The following is a 14,558-nucleotide window of genomic DNA, read 5'->3' as shown; positions in this document are numbered from 1 at the left end:
AGCTTTGTCTGTTTAAACATAGTTGACATAATGAGAGAAACACATTCCATCTACTTCAATGTTATTTTTTTTAAATGTTATATAATGAAGAAGTTTCCAGTTATCAGTGCTGACACAGATGCTCCAGAGATGAAAGCCTAAATATTTAACACAAAGCTCAGGCTGCTGGGTGAATGAACCCTTTTGTCAGTAACAGTTATTAACTGTATGATGTGTATCCTGCTTGTACTCAAAGGGTCATCAGAAGTATTTTAAGTATTCTTGAATTTGTAAATAATCATTTTATTGTACATATTATTCTTTTACATAACAAAACTAAATCTAAACATGCTTTTGTTTCTAGAATATGTCGGTGTGCTGAAAGCGTCACACGTAGACCTACATTTGTACGACATCAAATACATCCCCACAGCTTCCCTTTAATGAGCTCCCAGGACACGGAGGTTAATATGAGGATGTTTCCCTGGGATGAAAGAAAGGTGTCGACATTTGGTTGTTTACCAATTTGTGAGGCTGTGTGGAGACAAAATGTCTACAAAGTGAGAGAAATGTGCTCAAGTTTATCCTCATTTGCAGTATCTGGTTTCCTGTCGTTAACATTTTAACTTGCGTTTCAGTGTTTCGTGCTGTCTTTCCTTTTTAATGCTTTTAATGCTTTTTGTAAAGCACTTTGAATTGCCTCTTTGCATGAAATGTGCTCCACAATTAAACCTGTCCTGCCTGCCTTGTCATACCTACTGTTACTATATAAATGGTGATTTAAATGGTGGTTTATTTAGCTTTTTTACGCTTCAAATTCCAACACTTTTGGTAGCTGTACTGCTGCACTGCAAGTGATGCATTTTATATAGTAGAAAAAGCTAAATCAAGAAAAAAATAAATAAAGAACTAGGCACGCAGCGCAAAACACTAGTTAGAATATGTTAATTCTAACCTGGTGTCACTGTCGGGTAATTGTTCAGACATTATTCACATAATTACTCACATACGAACTTTTCCTGCACATGGAAGAAAAGCCACATAAAATAATTTTAAAGCTAAAGAATGATGACTGAATTGAGTCAAAATTTGACGTCATGTCAGCTTCTTTTCCAAATTATTTAGAGAAATACTCTGGTATATTCAAAAAACTTCAACAATAATATGATAATACAGTATGCTCTCATTGCATAAATGTATTTTTTCACAGTTGTGGCTTATTTTCATTGACATTATCCCACTTAGTACCCAATTTTGCTGTTACAATAACATACACTCTCCGAGCTTCATTAGAAACACCTGTGCAATCTAACGCAATCCAATACAGCAGCTCTGACTTAAATTCTACATTCAGTTTCAGTTTTTGTTGACATTGTCAGGAAGGTGATAATTCTGCTTTATGTTTATGTTTGTATTATTGAGATCATAGTGGGTGGTGGTAGTGTAAAAAAGTGTTCCTAATATTTTGCCAACACCATTAACATACATAATATGTGATATTTCCATAATAAACATAAAGTAGAATTATCACCTTTCTGACAATGCCAACAAAAACTAGAAATAGCTCCATAAAAGTAGAATTTATGGCAGAGCTGTTGTATTGGATTGCATTAGATTGCACAGGTGTTCCTAATTAAGTGCTCAGTGAGCGTACAACACCTGTTGCTTATGAGCTCACCTTGTTTCACCTCTTCGGTAACTTCAAAACATGTTGGGATCCTGCAACTTCAGTCTGTGGCCGTCTGTAATACATCACAATATTAAAACTATGCTCTAATGTTGGCAGACAATTCTCATATCACTTGGTGCAATTATTTATGTTAATAAAGTAATACTGAGAGTAGTTTGAATTTAGTCTGTGTGATGTGCAGGACTGTTATTTCACGTACCTTTCTCAGAGAGGACAATAAATCTTGTAAAATACAGGTGCAACTAACAATAATTTAGTACGTCTGTTTTTCCGCTAGCAAAGATTAGCATTAGCATCATCACAGTTAACAACAGACTGTAAATGCACCGTGCTAACCAAGCTAGCAGCTAACGTTAGGGTTAGCTCCACCCTCTCGTCCAAATATTGTCACTTCCGGCTCCAAAAAAACAAGATGGCGACGGTCAAGATGCAAACTCAAGGCTTCAGAACCATGAATGTATAAAGAGAACTGTATAAAGATGAATAAAGTTCACTTTATACATCCATGTTCAAAACCGGAGTCCACAAACCGGTGAGTGGCGCCGCAACGGTTACGTCCGTTGTTTTTAATACACCTTGCCAAAGGTCATCCAGGTGCAGACTGTACCATTTTATCCTTAATGAGGGGGGTCCAGGGAGGCCCCCTAACATTTTTATGGATGCTAGTTTAATCTGTTGATATTAGCTGGATTATTAATAATTAGAACCTCTTATTTGTTTTTTTATTATTTCTCTGTTGAAGCAATAAACTATGATAATGATCTTATGTGTTTTTTAATTTGTTTTTAATTGAAAAGCACTCAAAGCTTCATGTCTTGTACAAAGAGAGAGAGAGACACAGTAACGTTAGTGACAAAATACGAGACTAATCAAAGCCCTCCAACTAATTAAAAGACATAGCCTATTCCGTTATATTCTTGCTTTGAGTTGTGGGTAATTCAGCCTAAATCAAGTGACGAAAACATTTTCAATCATCTCTTGCTCTTGATTTCTCTCCAGCAGATCAAAAAAGTGGATGCGTTCCATTCAAGTCCAATCTCCTTTTCTCTCTTTGTCTTCAACAGTGCATGCAACGGTAGGGGGATGCTGAGCTGTGGTGTTTCTGCAGCTTCTTCTTAAAGTCTTAAATGTCTCATTTTCTGTATGTGTTTATGTGTATGTGCATGTCAAGACTCAGCAAGCAGTGCGTGGGAGGACAGAGACCATATACAATAAAGTAGCTGCTTGAAACTTTCAGCTTTAAGCATAAAGGATATTGGATTATGCATCCCAGTCCTTCTTGGTAAACTGAGACATCCACCATGGCCTTAAACAATTCAGGGACAAGGCTGCTTCTGCAAAGTTCATGTGAGGTTATGAATCAACTATCCATCCACCAGAACAACTCCATTAAAAGTTACAGGACTGGTTTTAAATGACTTTAAAATCTCCAACCTGGAAGGATGACAGGATACCGTAACGAACATCCAAGCTGCTCAGGAGTGCTCTGATGCTTTATAGTTCAATTTTGTAATTTCTTTATGTGGTTCACGCATTGGGAGGCTTTACTCTTAAGCAGAAATGAAAGGGTTTCATCCTAAAACTGTAAAGTTACAAAACATGTATTCATTATGCAGTCAATAGTTGGTCAAAATCAAACCAGTCTTGCACCAATAAAACATAAGAAATTGTTAAAAACCCCTTTTAATTTAGAGTTGCCTCATTAAAACACCGCATTGTTCTGATCCAAACAAGACTCCCCAGCTTGAAACACAGTTTATATAATGCTGCATTAAGCACACACTGTATCTACAGCAGGCATGATATCAACTGGCAGCGCTCAGCTGAAAGCAGCTGGCTGATAAGACTTTCCCTTGTTCTACTGATAAAAACCACATAGCGGGATTTGACCTCGCCAACATGGCGGCATAGTTTTGATGTAGGCTGTCACAGGTTAGAGGTAGATAAAGACTAGAAATGTATATAAGCTTGCCTGCTCTCGAGAGAGAATGACAGTATCTTGCCCAGATGAAATGCTGCATATAAACAGAGGAGATTGTTATCACATTATTTTGAGGAAGTTAGTCCTGTTAATAATTTAATAGGCTGCAGGGAAACTGGCTATTCTTGTCAGAGGTGCTTCTCCAGGTTAATTTATTTGAAAAGGGAAGATAATCCCATTATTAATTTAAATTATTAATCTAAATGTACTGTCACACACTGTGTAATGAGAATCTAGAAAAAAAAAGTCTGGATACAAAATTTACACCTTAAATCACTGATTTAAGTCTTAAAACAGCTTCAGTGAGCACAATGTTTCCACATTAAAGTTTATGTCTATGCATCTTGAAATTTGTTGGTTAAAACATGTTTTCTTATGTCGTTATAAATTGATTTCCAGAGAAAGGCTGTAAGAGAGCATTAAATGTTTAACGAGGCTGTGTGCCATAATCCCATGAATTTGTGTAGGATTGTTTAATTAGGCGTAAGCATGGATCTTTCCTATATTTACCTCTAATTACAGTCATCCCACATGCCAGGAAGCACGCGAGGGAAAACATACAACTCAAGATTCATCTACCGACCCACAACACAGAGATTTCTTATGGAGTTAACAGGCAACGTTACTGCAGTGAATCTTCAACCTAATAAGAAGTGAAAACATGAAAAACAACAGCTCTGATCTCTTCCAGATTCATTTCAGATCTCTGCATATTTGTGAAATTACTGCAGCTTCCCATTTTCAAGCCAGAAGTTGCCTTATTCAGGATAAATGAAGCATAAAAGTATTCCAAATATTAACATGAAGAACCAGGATAAACTAAACAGAAGTATCCCAAATATTAACATGCATAAACACAAAAAAACCCAGAAAAATCTAAATGAAGTCCTTGCAAATATTAGCTTGGCACATGAGGTCATACTTGAGCAGATTTCGTTCAGTGTTGGCACTTAATACATAATTTTATGAAAAAAAACTGTACTTTAAAAAGGAAATGCAATTATTATAAGATGTAAAAAGTGATAAAATACCACCTTATACATGTGTAAGATCATATATTTATTATATATTTTTGGTTATTCAGTTACAGGACACACAGTCACACAATAAATGAAGACAGGAAACGTCTGTGGGACCTGACTCGAGCGCATTTTTATTGAACGTTTATAACTGTTAAAAACATGTATAAAATTGGTCCTGTTTCAGAAACAAGGCACGCATAGTCATGTCAATGTTCAGTGTTCATGTCATTATTAGCATTATCATTTATCAACATCATCATCAGCATCATCAGCACGTTCCATCTCAGTATTTGTCTAATAGTAGTATCAAGCATTCCCTAATATAAAAACAAGTTCCATTTTTTTTTTTTTTCTTCACAGAGGTTAAAATTTTATTCCGAGCAGCAAGACAATATTCATGCAAAGACGGGAGTGGAGGAGAAGATGCGAGCTGACTGGACTGACAGGCTGACGGGTCTTTAATAGTAGGTCTCCCGTTCCACCCAACCTGGACACACAGGGAGAGAAAACAAACATACACTAGATTTAGAGACAACTTCTTGGATTTGGCCTTTCTCTGTAGGGTAAATGTGATATTTATACTCGATTCTAAAGCATGTACTGACACTGAAGGATGACAGGGAAGATTGAAAAGAGAGAGTTTCTCCGCCCTCAATCGAGCTTATAAATCTCCTCGAGGGCAGAGAATGGAAGTGGAGAAGAAAAACAAGAGGAGCAGAGATGGAGAAAGAGGCAGAAAAACAAGAGGAGCAGAGATGGAGAAAGAGGCAGAAAAACAAGAGGAGCAGAGGGTGAGGGAGGTAGGAAAATACAAGATAATCAAAGCATGGATACTGGGCTCACCTCCTGGGCTGCGTCTGAGGATCAGCTTACGGATTTCATCATAGATAAAGATGAGCAGGGAGTAGGGGAAGGCGCAGAACCACCAGTTGGGCCTGAAAAACACACACACACAAAAAGAAATGAGAAACTGATCCAGTGCCCCCGATCCTGGATGGAGCAACAGTCAAACAGATATGTGCATGGCTTATTGGTGGAATGTGAGGTGAAGTTTGTGCATTGGACTCACTTGAGAGGGTACATTCTGAGGGCGACGTCCATGCCGGGGCAGTAGGAGAGGAAAGCAGCCAGGGCGGTCTCCTCGAACAGCCCGAAGATCAGGATCTTGTTCCTGAAAGAGACATGAGAGCATTTAAGCAAGTTCTTTCATCATCCCATGTTCAAGTGACTGAAAATAGCTAACTAGTTTATCATCTTGGTGCCAGTTTTTTGTTTTTTTTTTTTTTATATATATACTTCTGATGCTCAGCCAAGGCACTGATGAAAACTGCAGTCTGAAGTGCCTTTTAAATACAGTTCATGTTGTTTTGTACTTAAAATAGTCAACTGGAGTTCTTCCTAGAAAAGCACAACAGCTAGTGCAATGTAGAGAAAGGATGGCAGCTGAGGAGAGAGTTATGATGAAACATCCACCGCTCAGATGATACTGGTGTGTTTTTTTTGTACTCACTTCATGCCCTGTTGGAAGACGGAGTTCCTCCTGGTCTTACAGATGATCAGATCGGCCCACTGGACGATGACGATGCTGACGAAGAAGGCTGTGTGGCAGGTGAACTCCACGATCTTTCTCTGCTCATAAGTCTGACAGGGAACACACATATCGGAACAGTTTATACCAGATGGCGACGGCCAAACCAGAAGCAGCAGTGGAATTTGTAAAATGCTCAGTTTTATAACGACTGTTAACTGACCCACTGCTGTCCATAGCTGTCCTCAAGGTCGTTAACGTATTTGTTATCCCAGGACACTCTGATGCCCAGCAGGGTGGAGGGCAGGAAGCCGTTTTCAGCCAGGATCACAAAGTAGGTGAAGAAACCTGCCAGCGCCTGGATCATACCTGCAGGAAAGAGACGCATCAGACTTCTGTCATTAGTCGCCATTAAGTTAAGAAAACTGACACCAAACTATGAACAATTTAAAACATCAAATACAGTATACTCTATAAACTTATAATAAATGATTAAAAAATGCAGTTAATTTGTTAGAATTTGAGATTAAAAACAGGGATCAATAAGTGATTAAGTAAACAAACTGGTCTTGCCAAATGAGAAAGTGAACGACTGAGTCAGTAAGTTTGATTAATCAGTCTTTTGGGGGATTTTGGGGACTGAACCATTTGTCATTGGATTAGTTAGGTCTTTTGAGCAATTGAGCCTTAAACAGAAGGAAAATTATTTATTGGTCTTTCAGCCATGAGATGAATAAACCACAGAGATTTTACAAATTTTGGCAAAGATGCAGAGATGCATAATTTTCACAAACTAATAGAATTTTATCAAAAGGATGCCAGGATCCCTAAATCCAAACCCTTAAAAGTCTTTTAATTCACAAGTACAGACTCGTCAAAATTATGTAAAGCTCAGCCAGTGGTTTGAGTACAGTTTTAGAAGAAAAATGTCCAACCATGACAATGAATTTATTCTTAGATTATCTTAAAAGGGCAACGGAAATGCCTCAACATAAAAATATCCCCATTGGAATTATGAGTACCACAGATTTAGTGCAGTTTTGTTTGCTTTAATTCTGCTCTCATAAGGTAGTTTAGGACACTCAGGGGGGGTCGAACCTATTCTTGGCTTCATTACCGAAGAGGGAAAAATCAAAAGCCTGAGGCACTGGTCTATCATCACTCACACACACACGCTCCAGTTCTCTATCAGTGCGAGCCTATTTCTGGTGCATGCCGCTCTTCTGGTTATCTCGGACCACCCGGATACTGATCTGCCTTGCCGGAAAAAATCTACCAAGAAATAACTTCCAAACTTGCACAACTCGAAACAAGTGTCTGTTTACCGATCTGTCCGTAGGCTATGCTGATGAGCCTCTCGTTCACCAGTTTGTCTGTTTTGGGGTTTCTGGGCTGTCTCTTCATGATGTCGCTCTCAGCTGCTTCATAAGCCAGGGAGATGGCAGGGACCTGGGAGACAAAAAAGACAAAAAAGTAGGCTATTACTTCATAGCTTTGTAGTCACTCCTCCCAAAGAGCTGAACAGATGTGTTGCTAAGAGGATTAAGTTAGTAACTGACTTGATTTTTAATCTTTCTCACACCATTTTTATAAAATTGCCAAACTTTGGGAATACAAAGAGAGGTTGGAATTCTTTGATACTCACCATGTCAGTTCCCAGGTCGATACAGAGGATGGTGACGGTTCCCAGGGGCAGAGGGATGTTGGCGATGATGAAGAGGAGGAAGGGGGTGATCTCAGGGATGTTACTGGTCAGAGTGTAAGCGATGGATTTCTTCAAGTTGTCAAAGATCAGACGGCCTGATGAATATGACAAGTACATAAAGTCATTGTTTTAATCATTTTAACACTAAAACTCACAAACATTCAAAATCAAATAGATTGAAACATTGTTCAGCTCAAAAAGCTTTCAAGTACCATTTTAAAGTACAATCTGTTACCTTCTTCCACTCCTGTAACGATGGAGGCAAAGTTGTCGTCCAGCAGGATCATGTCAGCGGCCTGCTTGGAGACGTCAGATCCAGCGATTCCCATGGCAACACCGATGTCGGCCTTCTTCAGAGCAGGAGAGTCGTTCACACCATCACCGGTCACAGCCACAATGGCTCCCTGCAGAGAGAGGGAAAGAGGAAAGTGTTGATTTAGTGGGAAACACAATCTTTAAAAAAAAAAAAAAAAAAAAAAAAAAAAAGGACAGCGATATCTATAAAATCTATTTTTGTACAAAAACAAAGAAGAAGAATGTCACATTTTCTCAGCAAAGCAAATGTTTGACTGCAGCTGAGATGAGAAGTCAAACTGATTGGTGTGTTTTTAAGAGATAGATCCGCTGGAGGCAACAGGTGTCACCATTCTTGGTGTTGAGTGACATTTCCATCTTCACACAGATTTTCTTTCTTTTTTTTTTAATTTTAAAGGTTTCAGGGCAATTCTGCTTTATTTGACAGTGCAGATGTGGGATAAAAGTGAATAAGAGACAGGTGTGATGAGTCTAGAAACTTGTATTCTGGGTAAAAATGTGAATACTTGGAAGGAAAGGTGATCAGAGGATGTACTGCACACCAGCTACAGATGAAGGGCCAGTGGGATTTCCTTGAAAGATAAAAGTTACTGTTTTAAATATTTATCTGTCACATTAATTTTAGACGTTAACAGTGTAATTTTAAGGTTTATGGTTCCTTAATAAGTAAATAAACTGCTCAACATGTACATTTTTTGTAGATTTATTAAAGAAGAATGAAGCTGGCAGTTCTCAGAAATATCGATTTCAAAGATTTATCGCTGCCACTCACCAAATGAGCATCAGTTAACTACAAGGACCATAATGCACCTCCACCGGATGCAGCAAATCTGTGCACCTTTAAGCATGGATTCACTTCTTTTACTGCTGACAAACTAAATTGGACACATTTGTATAATGTAACCTAATTAGTAAGATGGAAGTATCGTGGTAAAACAGGACTAGGAGGCTGGTTTACTGAGAGACTGAATTGGATGGAAGCTTATAAAATGAAATGTCAATAACAAGTCATCAATAATAGCCCTCCCACTCCTAAAGGACCCACTGGAATGTTTTATGTTAATTGGTTCTGCAACTTTCTGACAGACTTCCTGCTGTGCTTGGGTCACAAATGACAGCGCATCTCTACTGACTTGTGAATTTGATAGGAGACCCACCACAAATTTTTACTAAATTTGGTTATTTTGGGGTACCCTGGTGGCTTAATGGTTAAGGCACATACCACATAACCAATATGTCCACAGTTTCACTCCCAGCCGGGGACCAGTGTTGCAAGTAGATCCCTGTGCATAACCCCTCTCTCTCCCTAGCTTCCTGTCTCTACACTGTCAAATAAAGGCAAAAAACCTGAAAATAGGATTATTTTCAGTGAGTTATTTTGGCTAAATACCCAGAATTGTCTTCAATTTCTTATTTGTATTTCTTATTATTATTATACAGGAAAAGATTAAAACTAATTTAGCATTTAAACTGTCCTAACTCAGTTAAAACTGGTCTACAGCAGGTTCCTGTTCTGCAGCACATAAGAATCACATTACAAAATAAAACAAACAACAACAAAACATAAACAGCTACAGAAACTACAGTAATTACTAATTAAAAAGGACAATAGATGAAACTGACACTATCAGAAAAAAAATGTTTGTAGTTTCCCTTGATTAGATGACAACTAATAAAAACATTTAAATAAATAAATCAGAAGTCAAAGTCCACACAACATAAAAAAAAAAATCTCTGTCTACTGATGCACTCATGAATATTCATGTCTATGGATGAGCTCACAGCTTGACAGATGTTATGCTTGATTATTCTGCCTTAACTTAGTAATCAGACAAAAGCAATAATCATAAATAAGAATTGGAGGATAGGAATATCAAACATTCACTCATGCATTTACATGATAAGGCTCAGGCGCACGCTGTGTTTGTCAAACTGTAAAACAACAATAGAAACACTGCAGAGGCTTATGAAAGCAGAAAACACACACACACACACACACACCCCATCTATTTTGTTTTTTTACCTGTCTCTGGCAGCCCTCCACAATGATCAGTTTCTGCTGTGGGGAAGTTCTGGCGAAAACAATCTCAGTGTGGTACTTCAGGATGTCATCAAGTTGCTCTGCGGACAGATCCTTCAGGTCTCCGCCGTGGACTACACAGGCCTTAGCATCTCTGGAGGGAACAGAGAGACATTTGGTCACTTTAACTCATTCACACAGACATATACACACCCAGACAGATAGCTATGTGGTTCTCTGCAGATCCAAATGGTAATTATATTACAAATTAACCTCATGATGATGAAAAAACATGTAATTATAGCTATAGTCTTGGGTTATAAAATGGGGCCCAGTACAAGACCTTGGGGTACTCCGCTTTCTCAGTGCAGTCAGTACCTTGGGTTGACTTCGTTGATTGGGATGTTAAGACGCGCTGCAATGTCCTCAACAGTCTCGTTGCCTTCGGAGATGATGCCCACACCCTTTGCAATGGCCTTAGCTGTGATTGGATGATCACCTGTTACCATGATTACCTAAAAGAGGGAATGTTTGCGCTGATGAGTGACAAATCAAAGTGGAAGATTCATGCAACGTCTGAATATCATATTCAAAATTCAAAGCCCAATACATTGTCACTTTTATAATCATTATGAAGTCGAGATTTACTAGTAATTAGCCCACTTAATGTGCATAAATCTGTACATACTCTTGGCTGACTGTAATACTTAATAGTTTCATAGTGGCTTCAATGGCATACCTTGATTCCAGCGCTCCTACATTTGCCGACAGCATCGGGCACAGCAGCACGAGGAGGGTCGATCATGGACATGAGGCCAATGAAGCACAGGTTCTCAGTGGGGAAGTTCACCTCGTCAGTGTCAAAAGCAAAGCCCTCTGGGAACTGGTCGTCGGGCAGGTTGAAATGGCAGAAACCTTAATGTAATACCAGACAAAAAGCAGTTTAGGAAGTGATCTCCTGTGGAGTCTTTTTGGCTCGGATTCAATTGACCATTATGCCATCACAATCTACGACTCCTTAAACTGCACAAACTCTCTCAGGCCACACAGTTGCGACACTGGGCAAAGAATTCCCATCAGCTGTCCATCCTTACCCAGTACTCTCTCTCCCAGACCTCCCAGTTCCAGGTAAGCGTTCTGGAAAGCATCTTTCATCTCATCATCCAGCGGCTGCTCTTTGCCCTGGATCATGATGGAGGAGCAGCGGTCCAAAATCCTCTCTGGGGCACCTTTCATGACCAGCAGATGCTTGGTCTCTCCTTCCTTTCCAGAATTCTTATGAATGGAAAGCTAGAAGCACATAGGAGATGATAAAGGTCAGTTTGAGCTTTCAGGCCTCAATATGTGCTTTGTGACTTTATTTTCAACTTTCGACTTTGTATCAAGAGAGGCGAGTAAATTACGATAAACTGAGAATAAATTACTAAAAATTCAGGTCAGCTTCTGCAAAATTACTTTATTTTTAACAATTAGCAAATATTTAAATTGTTCCTCAACAAGGTCACACAAGGATCTTTTCTAACTAAGGCTCAGTTTCTCCTAAGGGTCCTTTACCAAGATCATTTAAACATTGTTGATTTACTGTCAACATGAGGAGGGAATAACCTGACATCCCATATTTAAGAAAGCTCATGACACTTTCTGAAAATGTAAGAATTCACAGGATATTGGGGTGTTTCTGTAGTGGCACCCGAAGACATAAAAACAGCTTGTTTCCATAGGCTAATGACTCCAAAAAATATTGGACATGACGTTGCAAGCCAGCCATTTTCAATACCTGGTACTTGTTTGTGGAGTTGAATGGGATTTCAGAAATTTTGGGGGTTTTATCTCTCATTTCCTGGACTGATCCGCAGCACAGCTCAATACACTTCAGCAGAGCCGACTCAGAGGCGTCACCGGCCACATCTCTCTGGAGGAGGAAGAAGGGAGAGAGAAGAACAATAATCACTTATAAATCAAACACACAAAGTGCACCAGTCATAAGCCATGATAGCAAACATTTCAGCTGGTTTTGTCAGAGAGTGGGCTCTTTTTCCTAACCATTTTCTAAGCCTTCAATGCCCTGTAAAATGAAATACAGGGTTCTGTGTCTACAATGGAAAAAAATAAGAAGCAGGAGTGATCCATTTGGGAAGCTGTCCATGAAAGAAAAATGCTAATTTTATAGATTTCCACCCCCCACCCCTCTACCCACCCAAACATAATCACTAGCCTTGATAAAAACCAAGCCCATGTTTACCCTCCTGTCAGTCTTGTAACAGTGACTGAGGGGAAAATAATGAGCAGTGAGAAAGAATTAACTGGTAATTAGCGCCATGATGCCAGCCAGACATTTACAGGTGAATAACACACTCAGGTTATTAACACAGGGTGGAAACCAGAGACTAGGCTCCAAGGAGCCAAGAGGCATGCGTACATCTAGGTGTGTGTGTTTGTGTGTGTTTTGGGGAGGGGGTTAGGCATAATGATGTAGTTGCAACATGTGTGTTTGTACACTCCAGGGAGTGATATAAGCTGGAAAACAACCCTGTAGAAACATCTCAGTGGAGGATGTCTGACATATCAGATCCAAAATAATTAACAACTGGCCCAAGTGTTGCTTCTGTAGTTTAATATGACTTCACTCTGAGTTAAAATATTGATCCCTGTGGTCATTAGACAAATTTACACACCATGTTTCAGTCTCTGGTCCTCCATCAGGTTTGAACAAACAGTTAAATGAGCAACATATATGAAGTACACCTGAAAAGGTACTGGCATTACTGGGAATAAAAGTGAAATAAATAAACGGAAAGAGAACAATAGGGAAGAAGAGAATTCAGCAGCACAGCTCTTCTAAATTCCTCCCACATGATGAGCTCATAAAATAAATGTTGAGAAGAGCAAAAAAAGCTTTCTTTTGTTGGACAAAGGATAAAAAGATGATACAGGCTTTTGGTTTTAGTTGTACAAGCTAATTATTTCCCCGATGACACTGCACAATTTATGTGAAAAACCTCTTGTCCTGCTCTGAGACTCATTGTCTTGAGGACGCCTTCATATTTGGTGTAATTAATTCAAGTAAACAGAAAAAGAAGGGAAGTGAGTTGCAGGGGAAGGAATAAAAAACATACCTTCAGGATGGGAAGGCCGCTCTGCTCTGCCAGGAAGACGGCACGGTTGCAGAGTCCAGCGATTCTGGCCAAGGCGGCCCAGGTGGCCGAGCTCCTGTCGAAGGAGGTTCCGCTCTGGTTCTCGGTGGTGTCAGCCTCGTGGATCTGGTTGTCGAACCACATGTGAGCAACGGTCATTCTGTTCTGGGTCAGGGTACCGGTCTTGTCTGAGCAGATGGTGGAGGTGGAGCCCAGGGTCTCGACGGCTTCCAAGTTCTTCACCAAGCAGTTCTTCTTGGCCATACGCTTAGCAGTCAGAGTCAGACACACCTAGAGATGGAAGCACAGTTGCTTTAGTCACCAAATCAATCAAACAAATCTTCCCTTTTTGATCCACAAGTGGACCTTAAAGACAAAAGGGACATCAGGACTCACAGTGACAGTAGCCAGGAGACCTTCTGGCACATTGGCGACAATGATACCGATGAGGAAGATGACAGCCTCCAGCCAGGAGTATCCGAGAATGAGAGAGAGAATGAAGAAGGACACGCCCAGGAAGACGGCCACGCCAGTGATGATGTGGATGAAGTGCTCGATCTCGATGGAGATGGGGGTGCGTCCAACTTCAAGTCCAGAGGCAAGTGTGGCGATACGGCCCATGACGGTACGGTCTCCAGTGCTGATCACGATACCACGGGCAGTTCCTGTCGGGAAGGTTGAACAAATAAACATTTCACTGTATTCTCATTTAATAAGAGCGACAAAGATCAGTTAACATGTATCGTTCCATCAAGTTTAGAAACCCTGCAGTCAATTTTTTGTTCCATTTTTGTTGAAAAACAGCTCCATTTTTTTTCCAAAGAGGAGCACTGTCCCTTAAGAAAAGAAAACTTGTGTAATGTATCCTGTCATTATACCTTCAACACAGTTGGTGGAGAAGAAAGCAATGTTCCTGGTCTCCAGTGGGTTCTCGTTGGAGAAGTCGGGAGTACGAGTCTGGGGCTCTGATTCACCGGTCAGAGAGGAGTTGTCCACCTGAGAAATAAAACATAAGACTGTGATTGATGAGGGAAAAAAGGGAAAAACAATGTGGCAACATCCACCTTAGGGAGGAGGAAAAACAAGATAAATTGAGCAAGATGGAAAACAAAGTTGCCTTCTATGGGAGGAAAACGAACTTTCTCCTAAACTGTTAATTCACTCTGTGGTTAAAAACAGCTACT

At 39.8% G+C, this 14,558-nt stretch overlaps 2 protein-coding genes and 1 long non-coding RNA gene across 9 annotated transcripts in view; 1 reads left to right on the top strand and 2 right to left on the bottom strand.

Annotated features, from left to right (window-relative positions):
- The window catches only part of ccdc28a (coiled-coil domain containing 28A), a 223,490-nt gene extending 221,463 nt beyond the window's left edge, over positions 1-2,027 (bottom strand). For all 7 annotated transcript variants that reach the window (XM_044345265.1, XM_044345258.1, XM_044345262.1 and 4 more), the window contains exons 1-2: positions 1,869-2,027; positions 1,658-1,721 (exon numbers count right to left, since the gene is read on the bottom strand). The gene's annotated coding sequence lies outside the window, so the exon portion shown is untranslated. The remainder of the gene's footprint in view (positions 1-1,657; positions 1,722-1,868) is intronic.
- Positions 2,028-2,103: 76 nt separating this feature from the next.
- On the top strand, positions 2,104-5,072 carry LOC122976433. The gene is made up of 3 exons (XR_006400932.1): positions 2,104-2,201; positions 2,672-2,744; positions 2,841-5,072. It is a non-coding gene; the product is annotated as an uncharacterized LOC122976433 (long non-coding RNA).
- The window catches only part of LOC122976431 (sodium/potassium-transporting ATPase subunit alpha-1), a 25,808-nt gene continuing 16,028 nt past the window's right edge, over positions 4,779-14,558 (bottom strand). The window contains exons 8-23 of the mRNA XM_044344912.1: positions 14,253-14,370; positions 13,771-14,039; positions 13,357-13,665; positions 12,018-12,152; positions 11,335-11,530; positions 10,980-11,155; positions 10,619-10,755; positions 10,244-10,394; positions 8,141-8,309; positions 7,846-8,000; positions 7,526-7,649; positions 6,424-6,569; positions 6,183-6,313; positions 5,742-5,843; positions 5,516-5,607; positions 4,779-5,159 (exon numbers count right to left, since the gene is read on the bottom strand). Of these exons, the coding sequence (XP_044200847.1) occupies positions 5,131-5,159; positions 5,516-5,607; positions 5,742-5,843; positions 6,183-6,313; positions 6,424-6,569; positions 7,526-7,649; positions 7,846-8,000; positions 8,141-8,309; positions 10,244-10,394; positions 10,619-10,755; positions 10,980-11,155; positions 11,335-11,530; positions 12,018-12,152; positions 13,357-13,665; positions 13,771-14,039; positions 14,253-14,370 (2,439 nt within the window). The 3' untranslated portion in view covers positions 4,779-5,130. The remainder of the gene's footprint in view (positions 5,160-5,515; positions 5,608-5,741; positions 5,844-6,182; positions 6,314-6,423; positions 6,570-7,525; positions 7,650-7,845; positions 8,001-8,140; positions 8,310-10,243; positions 10,395-10,618; positions 10,756-10,979; positions 11,156-11,334; positions 11,531-12,017; positions 12,153-13,356; positions 13,666-13,770; positions 14,040-14,252; positions 14,371-14,558) is intronic.

This window comes from Thunnus albacares, chromosome 24, assembly GCF_914725855.1.
Source record: "Thunnus albacares chromosome 24, fThuAlb1.1, whole genome shotgun sequence".
NCBI lineage: Eukaryota > Metazoa > Chordata > Actinopteri > Scombriformes > Scombridae > Thunnus > Thunnus albacares.
The sequence above is the reverse complement of the archived record's forward strand: the minus strand, read 5'-3'. Positions and strand labels throughout refer to the sequence as shown.